The sequence below is a fragment of the Homarus americanus genome, unplaced genomic scaffold (assembly GCF_018991925.1).
Source record: "Homarus americanus isolate GMGI-L3 unplaced genomic scaffold, GMGI_Hamer_2.0 scaffold33214, whole genome shotgun sequence".
In the NCBI taxonomy this organism is placed as follows: Eukaryota; Metazoa; Arthropoda; class Malacostraca; order Decapoda; family Nephropidae; genus Homarus; species Homarus americanus.
The window spans coordinates 1-19,593 of record NW_024722179.1 but is presented as its reverse complement, the minus strand read 5'-3'; the positions used below and the strand labels follow the sequence as shown (position 1 = coordinate 19,593).

Genomic DNA, 19,593 nt, shown 5'->3' with positions numbered 1-19,593 from the left:
TGGCAACAAGGCATGCACTGGCTCCTGAATGTACCTGAACCCGCCCAGTGTTATTGCCCTTGAAAGAGCCTGCCACCGTGCCGCCATGTTCCCTGTAGATTGTTCCAAAGAGCTGCAAACTTATCTCAAAAAGTTTGTCTCACGGCTTGGATGGAGGTTTCAATCTTGAGCGAGCCCCTTAGGGAAGGAAGGCCTGGGCCAGCTCCAAGTAAGGACACTCAACTGAGTAGTGCCCCCCTGAGATGCTTATACACCTCAACTAGGTCCCCCCTTGCCCGTCTGTAGTATAAGCTAGGCAAGTTCAGGCGCTCCAATCTCTCAGGGTAGCTGAGGTGCCGAAGTGCAGGCACCAGTCTGGTGGCCCTCCTTTGAACATTTTCAACCAACTGACAATCCCTAGCATATCTCGGGGACCAGATGAGGTGACAGTACTCCAGATGGGGAAGCACTTCACTCCTGAAGATCGTCACGAGGGACGGACCGTCTAGATATCTGAACGACCTTCTTATAAGACCCAATAATTTATTTGCCTGATTTACCTTCTTCTTACAATGGCCCGAGAACTTCAGCTCATTGTCAACATACACACCTAGGTCCTTCTCACATACAGTCTCAATTACTGCATTTTCTTCATCCCGTTGGGACATATGATACGCCTCCTTACCGTTGGTACGCCCCAGGTGCATCCTCTTACACTTCGTGACATTGAATCTCAGCAGCCATTTCTTCGACCATTCCTGGAGCCCACAGAGGTCCTTCTGCAACTCTTCACAGTCCGCTTGGTTCTTAATTTCCCGAAATAACTTGCCATCATCGGCAAACATTTGTATGGAGGAGTGTACAACGTCAGGCATGTCATTTATGAAACAAACAAACAACAGCGGGCCCAATACACTGCCCTGTGGTACCCCACTTGTTACAGGTGCAGATGACGATTTCGTGCCATTAATCACCACACACTGCTTGCGGTCATGTAGAAAGTCTTCTATCCACGCTAGAACATTTCCTAATTCGTTCTTCCAGTTTGATTTTTCTACTGTGGGTACACTGTCTAAAGCCTTGGCAAAATCTGTTAGGTAAAATATTATTTATATTACCACCGCTCCAGAATATGGGTCCAAATATCCAATAACGCATAATTATATACCGCATAAACCGTTACACCTTACAAGGGATGTTCCATCGCTGCATCTCTGATAATACTCTCAAGTACTTTACATATTATGCTGGTCAGGCTCACCGGTCTATAATTGTTCGTGGAGTGACTATCGCCCTTCTTGAAGATAGGACTCACATAAGCCACTTTCCATTCACTGGGAACCATTTGTTCATCCAGGTATTTACAAAACAGGAGCTTCAGGGGCTCTGCAAGCTCGTTGCACAGCTATCATACATGCAAGTAAATCACTGTAGGTGCGCGTGATCTAGTTATATGCTGATAACCACAAGGAAAGAAGAAAACACGAAGTTCCCAAGCGCTTTCGTGTAATTGAAGATGTGAATTACACGAAAGCGCTTGGGAATTTCGTGTTTTCATCTTTCCTTGTGGTTATCATACATGTATGATAATTATCATACATGTGACAACTCTGCTGCTTCAATATGATTGGCCAGCCAATTCAAATGCTATGATACCTGAAGGTCATGTCATTTCATGTCGCGAAGAGGAGGAGACAAGTGACTGGCAACATGGCGGGTACAGAAATTTACTCCTAGAAATTTTGTGAAATGTTCCGTTAATATTGATTTGCACAAGAAATGATATGAAGTCGTATGTTTTATTTTTTTTTGTAGCTGTAATATTGAAAATTGAAATCTTGCGGACAGCCAATGGATGAATATTAACATAAAATATTATAGTTCCATAATATTTTTTTTGATAATAGAAAATAAGGGAGAAAGGGAACACGGTGTTCTTACTTTCACTTCTAGCGAGAATAAATGTCCCTCATTCATTACTGTACAGAGAGACATAAATAAAGCCAATTATGCCAAACTGAAATTACCCTAAGATCTTAATGTTACATAAAGAATATTTATCTCAATTATATATATTTTATTAGACCTGTTTATATATCTAGCAGTATTATTTATCTTTTCTGAAATACGAAAAAGAATTTAAATCACCAACATACTGTAGTTTACGTAACTATTAAATACAATTTCAACCTTTATATATCTTCAATAGTTTAATAAAACCATTAAATATATATAAAATTATACATTTAAATAAGAGAACTGTGCGTTAGATACATGAATAATGAAAAAAAAAGTTATCACCATTAAATTAGTTTCTTAAGGTTGTTTGTGGTGTTTAGGAGGACAGCTGATCACTCCTCACAACTCAGACCAAATTTCCCATTCAAGTTTTTTCTCTCCCCTTACCATGTGATAAACAATCAGGTAAGGTCCTAAAACGTATATTAAAACCACTAATTAAACCTGAATTAATTTTAAAACTAGAATAAAGTTACGTAGTTGTAGATGAGATACGAATGGTGACTTGTTGTGCTTGTATAATAATTGACCTTTTTGAGTGAATACATAATTATTTATTTGTATATTGAGGGATTAAATAAGTATATGATGTGAAAGAGTGTGTTTTGGGGGTGTTATTTAGCGAGGGAGATGAGTTATGTATAATGGGTTAGTGTTATGTTGTTTACGTGTATATTAAGGTCAAGTTCTTTCTGGGTTTGTGTTATTTGACCTGTTCTTGATATAGTTTGATTTTATTTGACCTATTTTTGACATATTTTGACCTTATTTGACCTGTTTTATATAGTTTGACCTTATTTGACCTATTTTTGACATATTTTGACCTTATTTAACCTGTTTTATATAGTTTGACCTTATTTCACCTGTTTTTTTTATAATTTGACCTTATTTGACCAGTTCTTGATATAGTTTAGCCTTATTTCACCTGTCCTGTCCCCTAAAATATTAAAATTACCCAAACTAACCTAGCCAAAGGTAATTCTAACCAACCTAACCAATTTTAATATATTTTAACCAAACCCAAATAAAACCAAATCTAACCTAATAATCTTGTGGTCATTTTTGGTTAGGTTAGGTTCTTAACAATGAAAATATAGTGTTAGTGGATTATTTATATTATTTTCTTTTATAATTTATCTCTATAATCAGTCGCTTGAATGTCATTTTTATTTGAATTTTTTTTACCCAAATTAATTTTTAGCTGTGTAATTTATTTATTTGTTGCTTGTGTTTACTTTGTTATTTTTAGTTATATTTATAATTGAATGTTACTCTGGGTAGCTTCAGATGACCGATTAAATGTCGAAAAAGTCTGAATTACTAATACAGTCGAGTAACACTTGAAATGTTGGATACTGTACAAGAATAAAGGACTATTTCTTAAGCAGTTTTAGTGGATATATATATATATTTTTTTACATAGATCATTCTGTTCATTGTCATCCTCGCTGCAATGTTCAGTTACTTGGTGATGGCAGTGTGACAAGGAAGCTAAGTCCAGAATATGTCTTCAAAAGCAATACTCAATCTGCTTAATCAGCGCACATGGCTTGATTGATTAATACACCAAGGCAGTCAGTTTGAACCTGTGGTCTATTCACCCTGGATATATCATCTGTCGTACCGTATTAAAAAAAAATCAGCAAAATATCCCTCACAGACATCTGGCAGAAGAATTACAGTCTGGTGATGGCCTCATGACTTAGCGTTCCGTCAGCTCTTCTACTGTTATATATATCGTCTGTGTTGTGTACGAACTGATTCAAGTGAAATACAAAGAAAGGAGGTGGGAGATGTTATACTGGCAGATAGTAGCATTCATTCCTGTGTGTTATGTCAGGTTTGGTAAAATGATTATAAACTTGTTGCTTAATGTTGTTGTTGTTGTAGAATATTTCCTTTTGTTTTGAAGGAAATGGCCTGCAGTGCTGATGGCTTACCCACAAGTGAGGCCCTCAGTCTCTTGCATGAGGACATCTCCATCGCTTTGGATGAATATCAGAAGACAGAAGCTGAAAAGTAAGTGTAGAAAAGATTATTAATTAATTTTGAAATACAGTATTAACCTGTGGGGCATATTGGAGTCTGTACTTTCTTGTAAATGAGGCGTATAGACTAACCAGGGCGTATGTGCGAATATCTCAACTCGGTTCAATTATTCGGGCTGTACTGCATGTTTTCTGCCCTTGGTTTCTTATGGGATTGTACCACGCTGGAGGTGTATCCACATTGCCTGACAATGATGCTATGGACTGACACAGAAAATGGGAAATTGAGCAACCCAGTGATGTGCCCTTGCTATTGTAAACACCTCATATGTTTGGTGATACTGTATTATGTTTTATATTTCAGGAACAAAGGTTTTGGACCAAAGAGTGTTCTGTATGAAGCCTTCCACCACAAGAGTAGTCTCTCTGTGTTTCATTGGACATCAGTGATAGCGTTGATCGTTGAAGGCATCGTGCTGCTGGTGGCCTTCGCTGCATGTAATGACCCCAGGTGTGTACAGTATGGGTCCATAAAATACAACAGGCATATGAAGTTACCTTTGATTCTTTCTGTGCTATATATTGACCTGAGAATGTGGACTGGTGTAATATTCTCCATACATAGGTAAAAATATATGACCTTATGATTTGGTATGAGTGTAAATACAAGCAAACATACAGTAGCAGTAAAGCAACCATTTGTTGACAGATAGGATAACTACTCTGATGTCCTTAATAATTTTTCCATTAGAGAATTTAAGATGAATTTTGTTCTGTTTAGATTTACAGATGATGTAATATGTTTATTATTATTATCAGGTACCAGCATCTTCCTGCCGAGTCCTTCTTCATTTTCTTAGCAGTAATTCTTAACGTGTACTTGGTGTGGTGGGACACTCAGCTGAGGCACAAAGAGGTCCCAAGACTCACACACAACGTCTTAAAGGATCTTAAAGGTAAAGCATTGTGACTTACGGTAACGTTTTTTATTAATATCCGAACATTGTCTGTGAATTTTAAAACTGTTCTTTATTTAGTTACCCACAAAAGTACCGTCAGTGTGTGTGTTGTTTCATACTAGGACCTTGACACTACTCTCCTGCAACTTTCTACACTTATCATTACACCACTACCCACCACTGTTCTCTCCTAACTACAGTATTTGAGGTTTCTTTGTCACTTACTCTTGCTTGTTTCCGTTGGTGTCATGCGTGCCATTTTTTTTTTTCAGAATACCACGGCAATGTGTTGTGGTCTGCCGAGAACTATCCTCACCTCCACTCCCCCCTCTCCCCCTGCATCACCCTCCAGTGGACTCGTCGCGATGGTAACACAGTCAACCTCCCTTGGTCTCTCCTGGTGCGTGGGGATATTATACTCATGAAACCTGGACAGAAAGTTCCTGCTAGATGTAGGCCCATGCAGGTAAGTAGTATAATTTTTATTTATTCCTAACATTTACTGGTACTACAGTATATGCACAAGTGATGCAACCCTGGTGCCTAAGGTCCGTAATTGCCTTGGATAATGAGGAGTATCTATTGAAATATATGTGGTGAAAGTTGCTGGCTGAGAAAGCATCTCCCCTTATTCAAATTAATTCTTATGGGGGAAAATTGCCCCAATATTCACAATTTCGTTATTTTCAATGACTTTTAGGAATGCCTCCCTTGCGATAACTGGGGTATTCCTGGTACAGTATGCACGTGACACAGTACAGCCGGGCAGTCACCCAGCTGACCCAATGCCTTAATACATATGTTCACTTCCCACACATACACACACATGCTCTTAATTTTTTTTTTTTTAGTTTTATAATTTCTTTATTTCTAAGCCACATTAGAGTATTGTAATGATTTCTTTTCTTCTCAAACAAGCACAGAGAAGCGATAAACATACTGAGATAAGGGAGAAGGATGGTTTGTTGATCCTTTATATAATGTACTTTAAACCTTTGTTATCAAACCACTATAAAACTATTTAAAATTCAGATACTGTACCATGTGGCAACAATGGTACATATTCTGTTACGAGTAATACTATTAGAAATGTCGTTTGACAATAAATTGACGATACGTATTTAGATAGCCAAGCAACTTATGAATTACACTGGTGTCAATATACATTACTGGACCCTCGATAAAGAATGATATTAGGTTCCTGAAACCTCAATTAGTTGTGAATCATTCTTTACTGAACTTCTTATGGGAAAGAGGGCTAGGGTCTGAACATCGCAAAGATTGACTTTTTTAACTATAGTACGTATGCCTATTTTCATCCACGATGGCGTCACAGCAGTAGAGTACTGCATTCACAAGAGTACTGTACTGTACATAACATAAAATATGGTAAGAAATGATTTATTGAGAATCGTGCATGTCGTATTCTCTTTACCACCGATCAACAACTAACCATCACCATCTCCCTACTGTACACCCATCTTATGATGTCAAACAACAAGCATGGAATTATTGTGATCCTAATACTACTCATAATAAAATCACTGGTACTGTACTTCCCAAGGTAAAACTACTTTGTTCAGCAGCACACCTCCATACATTATTTGTTACTTATGGCATTATAAATTTTATGATTTGACAGATAAGGATGGGTGTTTTATTCATATTTTATTTTGCATTATTAACAAGGTTCTGAGTTATGAATAAATCAACTTATGAACAGGTCCTGAAATGTAACCCGTTCATTATTCAGGGGCCCCTGTACAGTATACAGATTCATCCAAGGCAAACACTTGGATGGATGCCAATATGCAGAAATTAAAAGCAATATAACATTTACGAGACAAAAACTTATCATATTTTCTTTAAGATCTGGAGAAAAAATATAACTTAAGTGTACATCTATTATCTATACTGTAATTCAAAATTTATATTTCTTTAATATTGTATACCATCAGCTTCAAATTATATAAAGTTAAATTTACCTGTACATGTGGTTTCTTCTCCAACACTTTCTATGAAGATATTTCATTCCATCCATCAATGGGTCCCAGCTTTCATAATGTGTGAGAAGTGAGACAGCAATAAAAGATGTCATCATGGGAATTGCACCAATATAAATTAGCAGTGAATACTTGATGCCCTTGAGCCAGATGTCCACAAACATTGTCAAGGGAATAGTTAAGCTCAAAGATAAAGTAGCCATCAATGATGAAGTAAGGAAGCATCCCCTGCAAAATAAAACACCTTCAATTCCCAAGTAATTCCAATGTAGGTCAAACAATTACAGTATTACCCCGCCTAACGCGGTTTCACTTAGCGCGTTTTCGCATATACGCGGTGCCTTGCCAGAGCTGAACTTTCACTTAACACAGATTTTTTCCACATATACGCGGTGAGTGTCCGGCTCGAGATGCTATTTTTAGATTTTGCCCACGCGCCACCCGCCTGCCTGCCTGCCTGTGCTCCTCGCCTCTCCTCCTCCCTCCGCTTGGGCAAGCCGCGCGGTAAGGTTGCGCAGTGTGTGTCTTTGTTGCGTTATCACTGACGTCATATGACGTATCGGACTGTGATTGGCCATGCATCCCTACCCCCCTCTGCTGCTAGCTGTAATTGGCTTAAAGTATTATGACGTGACCACCCCGGGGAGGGAGGGAGGGAGGAGAGACGATGCTTGACCTAGCTGCGGCAGTTTCATCCCTCAAGGCCACACCGTGTTAACGCGCATCCATTGTTCCGTAAAATGGCTTCCGCCGGACCACCATCGCCCCCAGAGAGAGACCTTTCCTTACCTGGACCCAGCGGCACTAAGCCAAAGAAGACACGACGTTCATTAAGCTACGAGGTGAAGTACCAAATTGTTCAAGATTTGGAGAAAGGAAGACGGCAAGTTGATCTCGCGCGCCAGCATGGCGTCAACGAATCTACGATTCGTACAATCAAGAAGGATGCAGCCAAGATCAAAGAGCACATGAAAATCACAAAGTCTGCAGGTGCTTCATCTATCAGGTATTGCCAGAACAGGGTGCTGGCAAAAGTGGAAAATTTGCTGGTGAGTTATTTGGTGCGTCAGGCGCGACGCAACATGGCGGTGGACACGCGCTCAGTGCAGGAGTACGCACGTGAGCTATACGCAGCAGTGACACGTAAACTGGGAATTGCAGAGCCCAAACCCTTCAATGCTTCCTCTGGTTGGCTGCATAGGTTTAAGAAGAGGAACAAGATCACCAACATCAACATTGGTGGTGAGGAAGCGAGTGCTGACCGTGTGGCGGCTAGAGATTTTCCTCCGTTTTTACGTGAGATTATGGAGGAAGGACAGTACAGTGACGACCAGGTGTTTAACATGGACGAATCTGGTCTTTTCTGGAAAAAGTTACCTTCCAAGACCTTCGTTGTCCAGTCTGCCAGCAAGGTAAGGGGTCGGAAGTTGCAGAAGGAACGCATCACCGTCCTGTTTACCACCAATGCCTCCGGTACCTGTAAACCAAAGTTATCGGTGATTCACACAGCCCGCAAGCCGCACGCCTACAAGAATATGGACATGAACAAGCTTAATGTCCACTGGCTAACCGCACGTAAGGCGTGGATGTCCTCTTCTCTGTCCCTCTTCTGGTTTGACAACTGTTTTGTTCCCGACGTGAAGAAATTCTGCGAGCAACAGAATGTTCCATTCAATATTTTGTTGCTCCTTGACAACGCACCTGGACACTCGCCCCTACTTATGGATCGTCACCCCAACGTAAAAGTGGTCTTCCTTCCTCCCAACACTACGTCATTAATCCAGCCCATGGACCAGGAGTTGATCTGCAATGTGAAAGCTGCGTACTCTGCAAAGAAGTTCAAGCTCCTGAACGACTCTACCAACACCAAGGATGAGTTGCGTAAGCTGGGTGACACCGACAGCGAGAGCAAAAGCGACGAGGACAAGGAACAAGAGGCGGTGACTCAAGAACTTCTCGTCAAACAATTTTGGAAGAAGTTTAACGTTAAACAAGCTGTAGACTTCTTGGTGGAGGCATGGGATCTGCTGACTATTGCTACGATTCGTCACGCATGGAGACATGTGTTGCATGGCATACCAGGTGAGAGGAGGAGTGAACCTGTGACTGGTCAGGTTCAGACTGTTGCAGTAGCAGTGGACCTTGCCAGAGAAGCTGCGCTCAATATTACAGCTGAAGGCTTCTCCGAGACCACCAACGAAGACATCCTGGAGGTGATCAAAGATCCTGAAGTGACTGCCGACGAGATGTTGGAAGAAGAACACGCCAGTGAAGAGGAGGAAGAAGGTGCGTCATTCTCCGAAGAACCTAGTTTAAGTCATAGTGATATTAAGTGTGCCATAGAGTTTGCAGAAAAAATTAAGTCCGTCCTTTCCCGCGACAATGACGATGAACGCTATGAAGTCTTCCATACCCGACTGGTGCAGGCTATGGAGCCGTACATCAAGGTGTATCACGACAACATCAACACCAGCCGTCAGCAAAGCATAACCGAGTTCTTCGCCCGCAACCCACCACAGCCAGCCCAAGCCAGTGATAGTGAAAGTGAAGTTGACTTTGAGGGATTTGTCAGGGAAGCCCTGACAACTGTAAGTGACAGTGATGTTGATTCACCTAGTAATGGTGATTCACCTGAGGGCCAGTAATCTGCCCTCTGCCTCGGAACCAGCCTCCATCCCCGTATGCCGACCCATCTCTTCTACTACCGTAAGTGTTCCACCTAACTTTTAGTTTCTCTTAGGTAACCTTCATTTTTCCTATGTTAACCTTTATCTTTCCTAACCTAACCTCTTCTATATTACTTGTTTTTTCATACCATCATAAAGTTAAGATAGAATTTTTACTACAACATAGTTATGTGTCGTCAAAAAGTGGAGTTTGGGGGTCGGGCTGGGTTCTATTGGAATTCATCCCATATGTTCTGTTGTTCACTTAACGCGGATTTCACTTAACGCGGGACCCTCTGGGTTCAATTGACCGCGTTAAGTGGGGTACAACTGTATAGAAGGTGTTAACTAAGAAGACAATTCCAAAAAAAAAGAATCTTTACTGCAAAATTTTTTTCTTGCATTATCAGCTAAGAGAGGAATGTATGATATTCTCTGAAACACTTCAATTCAGAAACAAATTCAGACTTTATTTCAAGAAATAAAGTATAAAGGTAAGCACCTATTTGGTACATCCTTTTTCTCTTTTATGATACAGTGGCTACAATCAAGAACATATACACACACACACTGTTCGTTTTTGTCACTCATCCTCTAAACCGCTAAGACACATGCATTGTGCGATATTGTTCCCTTCCACAACAATGCTCAAAGACATCCTTCTACATTTTCCCTGTCACTTTACACAATCTAGCATCCTCAAACCACAGAGTCCATTCTCAAAAAGTACTTGATGCCATACTGTCTAGTCAGGCTCAAGATGATTATAAACTAACCTAAGGTATCATATTGTTTCACACAGAGTAAGCACAGATACTTCTTTTAGCTACTGTACCTATAGTTTTTTATTTTCCTTTTTTATGATGGTTTTTCAATAATCATAATCTATGGTTTAAACATATGGGAGATTATGGCCGGAATCAACATTTCAAAGAGGTCATGGTCATCAGTGCCCAACCATAAAAATTCTGGACATATTAATCAAATTTCATAAATGAGATTGACAATATCAATACTTTGTTATAAATGGTTTAATTGATAAAGCATTACTAACCAAAGCCAAAGAAGTTCAGACAGGACAGTTCCTACTAAGCCATTAACAGACATGTAGAACAGGTGTTGCAGATTTGGCAACTGAAATGTCTCCCATCCAAAAACATCCAACAGGGGGAACCCGGGCCACAGAATGATGGTATTGAAAAAGCCCACAAATCCTGGAGAAAAAAAAATATTAATAAGAAAACAAATTAAAAAGACCAATACATTCAACCTATCTATCTACAGTACCTACACCAACTGTGCCACAAATTTTGTTTTATTTCAAGAAGTTAAAATCATTACACTTTAATAATTCACACCCGAATAACTGAAGGCAATAAATTTGTACAGAATAAAGCAAAATTATCTCTCCCTGAAAAATAAGAATCCTCTCTTTGTGTTAGTGTTGTGTTCTGACAGTTTAACGGTGTGAATTCCCATGAAGAAGTAAATACAATGCCTGCCAAGTAACTGAAGTATGGCATATGAATACGATGTGACAGTTAGAAATTCAATGACAACACAATTGTATTAGCTTATGACTACCTGGTAAATGTAATAGGAGAGTGGTTAAGTTATCATTTCATATTACTGTACAGCTATATTGCTAAAGTATTACCTTCAAGAACTATAAAAACATTGACCAGATCATGATGGATCAGGGAGTTGATCATTCTTTGAACTGGGTCGACTCCTCTGATTTGCCCTTTGAGGAGATGCTGATATTACATAATGATGTCTTCTAGTCCATTTCAAACCATTATTGTCCAGAGGTGGCAAAGAAAATTACAGTACGAGATGACTCTCGTTGGAATGACTCCTCTATAAGTTCACTTTGTATGGATCGTAGAAGTGCTGAATGAGAGAAGCACAGGCAGTGAAAAGACCGTACTAGATCAGAGTACATAATATGACTGTGCGTACGGCTGTTGTTTGTTCAGTGTGGGCACACAACGCTGAATATTGTATACTACAGAAGTCAAGTGGCCTCATGTGGCAGTGACCAGAAAAAAATATATACAGTTATGAATGGGCTGTTGGGCCAAAGGTCTGGAATTACTATGCTTTGTTCCACTTCAAATGGTCAGCTTGCCTCAGATGTTTCCTAAGGTTTTTATGACAAAGATATCATGTGACCTTGATTGTGTTTCTTTAGATGAGAAATTTTCAGTTATTTTTAACCAAGTTACACAATAGAACTCACTCTTTCATCATTTTGTCTTACAGAGGTGAACAACATTCTGCACTATATCAAGGATTTGAAGAAGACTTTGTTGTCGTGATCTTACAAATGTATTTAAGGTATCACTCTCTTATGAACATACTGCAGACTTTATTTGTAGAATCATATATATGTGATTTTCAGAGGGTAATTTTGTGTGATCTGAAAAACAGGCTTTATTACATCCACTTCTGGTCTTGATACTGAAAATATGTAAAATTATAGTCATCCAGTCTCAAGTCTCATTTTCATCAGAGATCATACTATGCTGGATTAGTTACTTTCTCTGTTAGAGAGAAGCAAGTGATCCATCTGGTCCAGTCAGCCTATAGGTTGCATCATTCAACTGAAACTGCCTATGTTGAATTCATAATGATTTGGTAATAAACACTTGCACAGAAAAGTCCTCCCTCCTGGCCCTACTGGATCTCTCTGCAGCATTTGCAGCATGGCTTCAGGATCTTTGGTCATTCAGTGTCCATGATGATGCATTCTCACTGTTTGAGTCTTATCTGTCAGAGTGATCTCAATGTGTGATAGTTGGTGGAACCGTTTCAGACCCGGTCCCTTTGCAGTTTGTCGTCTCACGGATCAGTTTTGGGACCACTTCTGTTTACAGTCCATACCAGTAGTTTTGTAATTTTGCTGGATGTGTAGGTTACTAGTGTGCCCTGAAGAATGCTGTGATGGCTAGGGAAACACTGAGTAACACTGAGTCGGTTTATTGTGGATGAGAGAAATACAAGTGGTGACCAGCGTGTGCCAAGCACGGCTCACACAGTCAGACTGAAGCTGCCTTGCCATATGGCAGCCTCGGGGCAATGTTGCCACATAACACGTGCAGTGTTGCCACGTGATTATATATATAAATGCTACTCGGCACAGTAGCTTATGTACAGGGTTGCTACTTGGCACAGTAGCTTATGTACAGGGTTGCTACTCGGCACAGTAGCTTATATACATAACCTACATCTCCCTCCCCCCTCACGCTCATAGTCTTTGTCTTGAGCGGACTTCTTAGTCCTAAGTCGCTCCGAGCGTCGAGGTGCACTGTGGGGCGGATCCTCGTGAGGTGTAGGTGACTCGTCCTCGGTCAGGGGGCCAGCAGCAGGGGGTGGGACTGGCCGGAGGAAGCGGCGGTTCCTCCACCAGACACGGCCGCTCGGCATCCTGACCTTGTAGTCCCGCGACCGGCCGACGCCCATCACTATGCCCACCTTGTCCCAACGTGTCGTCGTCGGGTCCCAGACGCAGACAAGGGCACCAATCTCCAGTGGCTGAAGAGGGCGGGCACGGTCGTCATACCGAGCTTTGGCGTCCTGGGCACGTGAAGCGGCGCGGCGGTCGCAGCTCTCGGCTCTGGTCTGCCAGTCCTTCGCAAAGGCCTTGGCGTGTGTAGGAACACAAGAGCGGAGAGGGTGACCATACAGGATCTGGGCAGGGGAGCGTCCTGTGTGGGTGGGAGTGGATGCGGGTTCTGGGCAGCTCTGTGTGGCAGTGCCAGGCGCGTCGCTCGTTAACTCACGCACCCTGCTGGCGGTGTACCGAGCAGCTGGGATCTGCTCAGGAAAGTCTCTGGGCACCACGCCTAACTCCTTGCAGTGCACCCACGACAACAAGGGTGTAGCGAGAGTAGGCCGCACGTCGATCCATCAGTAACACGACCTGTCGCCGTAGGTGATCTCTGCCTGAAAGGAGCCCACAGCGTCCGGCATCTGGGAACCGTCCGCATTGTAGTACTGCAGCTGCGGCGGTGGTCCCAGGCCGCGTTTGGTGAGGCCCAGTTTCTGGAGGTGCTTCAGGCCTATCACCGTAGTATCGGCGCCGGTGTCCGGTATCACCTCGATGTGACCCGACACATCACCGTGTGTGACGGCGACGCGGATAGTAGGGGAAGGGGTAGCCCTGGGGCGTGTGGTCGATTCCACCCTCCTGATGTGACTCCGCTGCTGCTTGGGGCTGCGTGGGCCATCTGGAGGGGGCTGCGTGCGAACCACCCCGAGGGAAGTGCGCTGCTGTCCTCCTCGTCTCGGGCTTTTGGGCTTGGGTTGGCGGCAGCACTTGTCGTAGTGTCCATAGCGACCGCAGGCCTGACACTTGTGGCCTCGTGCAGGGCACCAGTCTGTGTTAGACCAGTGGCCCTTACGGTCACATCCACGACACAGTGCGTCGGCGGCCGGGCATGTCTTGGGGCTGTGCTGCTTTCCACAGCTGCCACAGGAAGCACTAGGCGGAGGCGTGGAAGAACGTGTGGCAGCCTTCGCGTTGTTGGCCGCCTTCTTATCCTTCTTGTATTGTGAGATAGCTCTCACAGCAGGTGGGGCCCGTAAGGCAGAGGTGGCGGACTTGGTGGCCTCGTATGACCGACATTCAGTCACTACCACCTGGAGTGTGGAGGAAGCGTCCAGGGGGATGAGTCGCTGCATCAACTCTTCGTGCCTGACACCTGTCAAGATCCCGTGCTTGATCCAGGCTTCCTCACATTCCCGGCTGTGCGCCTTGCAGACGTCGATCTCCTCCGACAAACTCTTCAAACGTACAAAAAAGTCGTCAAAGGATTCGTTCTCCGCCTGCTTGCAGCTGGTAAAGGCACGGCGACGCAAAGCCTCGTTGTTCCGACCCTTAACATGCTCCTGTAAAAGGTCGAGCACATCCGTCACTGAAGAGGTAGAATCGGGAGGCACTTGCAACGTGTGCTCCAAAACTCTCTGGGTCTCCAGCGACAAACACATCCGCAGTTGGATGAGCTGTTTGTTTGGAGGCATGCTGTCAAGGTCCACCATCGTGGAGTAATCTGTCCAACGCCGCCTCCACTCACGAAAAAGCTGAAACGTGACGTCTGGTGAGAGGGCGGGTGGGGGTTGAACAGATGCCTTGGGAGCTGTTGGGGTAGCAAGAGTACCTGGAGGACGCTGGTGTGGTGGAGGAGGGAGTGTACTGGCGCCTTGAAGCGCGCTACCTGCAAGTGAGGGAGGGTGGGTTAGCGCCAGGGTCGCCAATAGCGCCTCAAAACGCAACTTTTCCTCCTCTCTTCGTGTCTCCTCCCTCTGAAGTTCCATTTCTCTACGTCGCTCGTCCCGGTCGTCCATCCACTTCAGAATTGTGGCGATGTCCGTCACTGGAGGTGGAGGATGAGAGTCTGCGCCCGGTGGAGGAGAAGGTGGTGGGGAGTCGTGTCTCCCATCTTGACGTTGTCCCTTCTTACCTCCCATCTTTGTGTGTGCGTGGACTGCACTGTTTAATATATAAAGTGGCGCCTCAACAGCTCGAACCACATATATAAGACATAAACAGCGCAAAAATCACGCTTATGGTCCAGGTCCACTGTTCTGTCCGTGAGTGAGTGAGTGAGTGCGTGCGTGCGTGCGTGTGTGTGTCTGAGAGAGCGGAGGGAGCGTGGACAGCTGCGTGGTCCGGCAAGACCGTCAGTGTCCCCCGGATGTCGCACGAGAAGGGTGTGCGCCTGCGTGCTCCGTGGGTACCACAAAAAAACAGGCCAATGCTCAACTTAGCTCTAGACACACACTAATACACTGACACTAACACTGCCACTGTCACTAAAACGCACTGTGACGGCGCAACACTGCACATCGCGGCGAAACACAGCGCAACACAACACAACACACTGAGTCGACGCGCATCACCGGCAGACGTAACTGTCGGCATTGTTCACACACTTTGTAAGTCCACAGATCCTTGACACTGTGCCATGAAAGTTACTAGTGTGCCCTGAAGAATGCTGTGATGGCTAGGGAAACACTGAGTAACACTGAGTCCATTTATTGTGGATGAGAGAAATACAAGTGGTGACCAGCGTGTGCCAAGCACGGCTCACACAGTCAGACTGAAGCTGCCTTGCCATATGGCAGCCTCGGGGCAATGTTGCCACATAACACGTGCAGTGTTGCCACGTGATTATATATATAAATGCTACTCGGCACAGTAGCTTATGTACACTCGGCACAGTAGCTTATGTACAGGGTTGCTACTCGGCACAGTAGCTTATATACATAACCTACAGGATGTTCATGGTGTTGCCTTACTATTTCTATGCCAATGATACACAGCTTTATGTCCAAATGATAAATGTCAAGGATATTGAGAGATATTGAAATTCTTGATGTCTGATATTAAAAAATGGATGGCTAGACGAAAACCTAAGATGAATGATGGCAACACCGAGATTATCGTCATCCAAGGAAATAGGAGGGGTTACAGCACAGATGATTTTGGCTCTTTAAACTTTGGAGAAGTACAACTCAATCCTGTCAATTCTGCTCATAATCTTGGAATGTATACTTTGACTCAAAACTGAATTTTAGAGTCTATCTCGATTAACCCTTTAGAGGGCAGCCCCACACTTAGGTACTATATTCATTTTATTTTTACTTTTATCCTCTTTGCTACCGATTGGCTCATTAGCAGCTTGGGCAGTCGGTCACATCTCTGTTATGTACTGTTGGCGAATACTGGGCATGCACTGACTCCTGAGTATATCGGAACCTGCTCCAATGTTGGTCAAATCTGGTCTCAAATGAGCTCACACTCAGTGCCGTCACAACACTCTCGGGTAGATTGTTCCTCGAATTCACAATTCTCACTCCAAACATGTTTGCCCTCACAGTTTTATGGACTTGTGGCTTCTTCAACCTTGAGCTGTGACCCCTTGTGAGGCGGACGTCCGCCAGCTCCAGGTATGTACATTAGACCAAGCAGTGCCCCCTGAGGTGTTTATACACATTGATTAGGTCGCCTCTCGCCCGTCTGTAGTATAAGCTAGGTAGTTGCAGGCGTTCTAATCTCTCTAAGTATTTGAGGTTCTGTAGAGTAGGCCCCAGTCTGGTAGCCCTCCTTTGGACATTTTCAATCAATTGACAGTCTCTAGTATACCTTGGGGAAGCATCTGCTAATGCCAGAAGAATTCATTCAGCTAAAAGGTTAAAGAGCATAGAAACTCAGTTGCAACTTTCATATTCAAAATCTATCGGCTGTGAAACAGTTTTTAGATAGACAGTGTCTTGTGGCACTTATATTCACTTATTTTGTCTTGGGTTGACTATTTTAACTCTTTATGGGTTTGCCTACCTAATTATCTAGTGAAAAAAGTTCAGGGTGGTGAAAAAGGATGCCAGGCTTACATGTGCTCTCCTACTGGGGACTTCCACTACCCTATTCTTAATCGAATTGCACTGGCTTCCAATTAAAGAAAGAAAAAAGTTCAAACTCTGCCTAATGACTTTTAAGGCACTTATGTTTGATGAGCCTAAGTAATTGTCCAACCTACTAAATCCTCTGACCTAGAGCATTGTGGAAATGCTCTTTTGTGGCCCAATCCTTTTCCTATATCGCACCCAGATTGTACAATCATTTGCCTGCATCCATGAAGCAGCTGACTTCTGTGGAGGCTTTTAAGAAACAACTTACGACCTTTCTTTTATTTTGAAAGCACATGATCCTGAAAAGAGCTTTGGAAGTGATACAACTTAAGGATTAATGAACTGTCACTTCTTGTGATTTTTGTTATATTTTTATTTTTATTTTTTTATTCTCAGAACTTTGACTTGTGAAATTTTGAGCGCTAGTGAATTACTTGGAAGAATTGGAGCTTTTGTTTCTCAAAAGTGCCAGCTTTTATTATTATTAAAACAATATCTGATTGATCAATAAATCTCCCAGAGCTAACTGGGTACTAAGGGCATGGAATGGGGGGAGGGGAGGGAAGAGTGCAAAGAAGAGGAGAGAGAGATGATAGAAGGGAAAGGAGAGGAAATTAATTCACTTACCAAAGAACATAGTAAAATCCATACGATCTTCAGTTGGAACCTTGTGCTTCAGGAAGACCATGTAACAGGCATAAAGAATAGCTCCAGCTATTGACCATACCACACCAACAGGCACAACTGAACTTTCAAGGTTGAGGTCTTCCAAACTAACAAAAACCTGAAAAGTAATTGGCAAGACATATATCCAAAATATCTTAAAAATATTTGTTGGGTATATTCAAAGTTTTAAACTGTTTTTTCTTGGATAAACACTGTCATCAATCACAAAACAGTAATGAGGTCTCCTAGCTTTCAAACATGTATCATTATCACATGTACACTTTCCAGAACATGTAGTGTATCTCAAAAACTAGATACACTACAATACTGTACAGGGATCCCCGACTAACGAACGTCCAACTTACGAACGCCTGCAGATATGAATGGGGTTAAATGTGAAATTTACAGTATCTCTTTAATTTACCTGTAAGCCCCCCAGAAGATGTTTTAAATCTGACCAATATCATGTACATTTTGAGGCTATGTGCACTTGATATTAGGAGATATTCTAAAATCAATAGTAAATACTTTTACAATACAAAAATGCCTGAGTACAATACTGCATTAAAGAAAAAGTATTGGAATTTTCTGTTGAAAAGGGAACCCCCGCCCTGGATCCACCCTTGTGGTTATTTGCACATACAGGTACAAAATATTTAAAGTCAACAACATCCTGCAGTCTCCCATCCACACCACTGCACCTCTTGTGTACCCACCTTCCACACTCACTGCACATTACTGACGCTACCAACACCATTCTTACAGACAACACATAGCCATTAGCAATTTTGGATAGTGCAAACTTTGAGGATGGAAATTTCTGAAAAATAGTTGAATTATGATATATTATGAACTATGGAAGTTTTGGTGGATAAATATCACAAAGATGAAGCATAAAATTTTATATGCTAAAATCTGGGCCTTTGGCTGGTTATGTGATACAGTCTTAAAAAAATAAAATAATATAATATACCTGTAATAATATAAAAATGGACAGTACTGTACATTACATCTAATACAATATTTGACTACTTACCACACCTGCAACCATAAGAAGAACTGAGGCCAATTTGGAGAGAGTAAACTTGTCTGTTAAGGATGATGGAAATATGGCAGCAAGAATCACAGGTAAACAATCCAGATGTTGATGAAATAATATTGACAACACCAGCTTCTGTGTTGCTAAGTGCTATTTGGTAGCTGTAATTGCCTGCAAACCACTGAAAAAAAGATAAATCTAGATTAGGAAGAAACCTCAAAGACTCAAACTATCTAAAACTATGAAATCCTATTGGTATGGCCAAAGGTTGCGTGAAATTCTAGCATACTGAACACCCCATGATAGCTGCCAGACATAATAAGAGTAAATTTATTCAGTGGCAGGAAGCATAATTCATATCAACAATGCACTATCTGTAAGACAGTCCTTCACCCAATCACACCAGGAGTGATCTGAACAATATATGGTCCAGCTAAACCATGAAATTTTAAGGTAGCCAGCCAGCAGTAAGGAGATAAAAAGTTGAACTCACAAGAATCCCAACAATCTCATCAATCAGCAATAATGATAAGTACAGTTCTCCTAGCCCTTGAGTCTTAGCTTATTCATAGCCAAACACTTGGGAAACAGAGGGAAATCTACGAGATAACTGATTGGCTGGTAGACGAACATACGAAGAATCACTACAGTTCTTCAGTATTTAATTAATCATATATATATTCTGATACTTTAAAGAAATTAACTTTACTGTGTTGATCTCTGGTAATTTCTGCACTTGGGGAAATAAACATTAGCATGATAGGGCAAACATATTAACTCAAGAAGATGTGGAAACGTCCTATCTGAGGAGACTAGGACTCTCTGGCATCCAATAAATCGGAATTTGCAATAAGTTGG

General features: G+C 42.3%; 2 protein-coding genes across 3 annotated transcripts; one reads left to right on the top strand and one right to left on the bottom strand.

The window, feature by feature from the left end:
* The first annotated feature begins 2,306 nt into the window (after positions 1 to 2,306).
* Positions 2,307 to 17,291, top strand: LOC121862222 (transmembrane protein 94-like). Of its 2 annotated transcripts, none has more exons than XM_042360311.1 (6): positions 2,307 to 2,403; positions 3,911 to 4,017; positions 4,351 to 4,497; positions 4,806 to 4,942; positions 5,218 to 5,411; positions 16,499 to 17,291. In XM_042360311.1, the coding sequence occupies exons 2-6, from the start codon at positions 3,914 to 3,916 to the stop codon at positions 16,544 to 16,546; spliced, it is 630 nt and encodes a 209-aa protein (XP_042216245.1). In that variant the 5' UTR covers positions 2,307 to 2,403; positions 3,911 to 3,913; the 3' UTR covers positions 16,547 to 17,291. The 2 variants fall into 2 exon arrangements, with proteins under 2 accessions (XP_042216245.1, XP_042216246.1); XM_042360312.1 differs by lacking the exon at positions 16,499 to 17,291 and adding an exon at positions 11,880 to 12,106.
* On the bottom strand, positions 5,782 to 19,587 carry LOC121862223 (solute carrier family 35 member F5-like). Its single transcript, XM_042360314.1, has 4 exons — positions 18,733 to 19,587; positions 17,658 to 17,814; positions 10,669 to 10,828; positions 5,782 to 7,176 (listed from the first exon to the last, which is right to left on the bottom strand). Exons 1-4 carry the CDS (start codon positions 18,745 to 18,747, stop codon positions 6,927 to 6,929), a joined length of 582 nt encoding a protein of 193 aa, XP_042216248.1. The 5' UTR covers positions 18,748 to 19,587; the 3' UTR covers positions 5,782 to 6,926.
* Between the last annotated feature and the right edge of the window lie 6 nt (positions 19,588 to 19,593).

What these genes read in the sequence shown, in the direction of transcription:
- LOC121862222 (XM_042360311.1), top strand. Translation starts at nt 3,914, where the DNA reads ATGGCCTGCAGTGCTGATGGCTTACCCACAAGTGAGGCCCTCAGTCTC. An exon ending in CAGAAGACAGAAGCTGAAAA is followed by an intron (nt 4,018 to 4,350) that starts GTAAGTGTAGAA and finishes TTTATATTTCAG; the next exon opens with GAACAAAGGTTTTGGACCAA. An exon ending in CGTCTTAAAGGATCTTAAAG is followed by an intron (nt 4,943 to 5,217) that starts GTAAAGCATTGT and finishes TTTTTTTTTCAG; the next exon opens with AATACCACGGCAATGTGTTG.
- LOC121862223 (XM_042360314.1), bottom strand. An exon ending in GGATTTTACTATGTTCTTTG is followed by an intron (nt 10,829 to 17,657) that starts GTAAGTGAATTA and finishes TTTTTTCTCCAG; the next exon opens with GATTTGTGGGCTTTTTCAAT. An exon ending in TCTGAACTTCTTTGGCTTTG is followed by an intron (nt 7,177 to 10,668) that starts GTTAGTAATGCT and finishes TTTATTTTGCAG; the next exon opens with GGGATGCTTCCTTACTTCAT.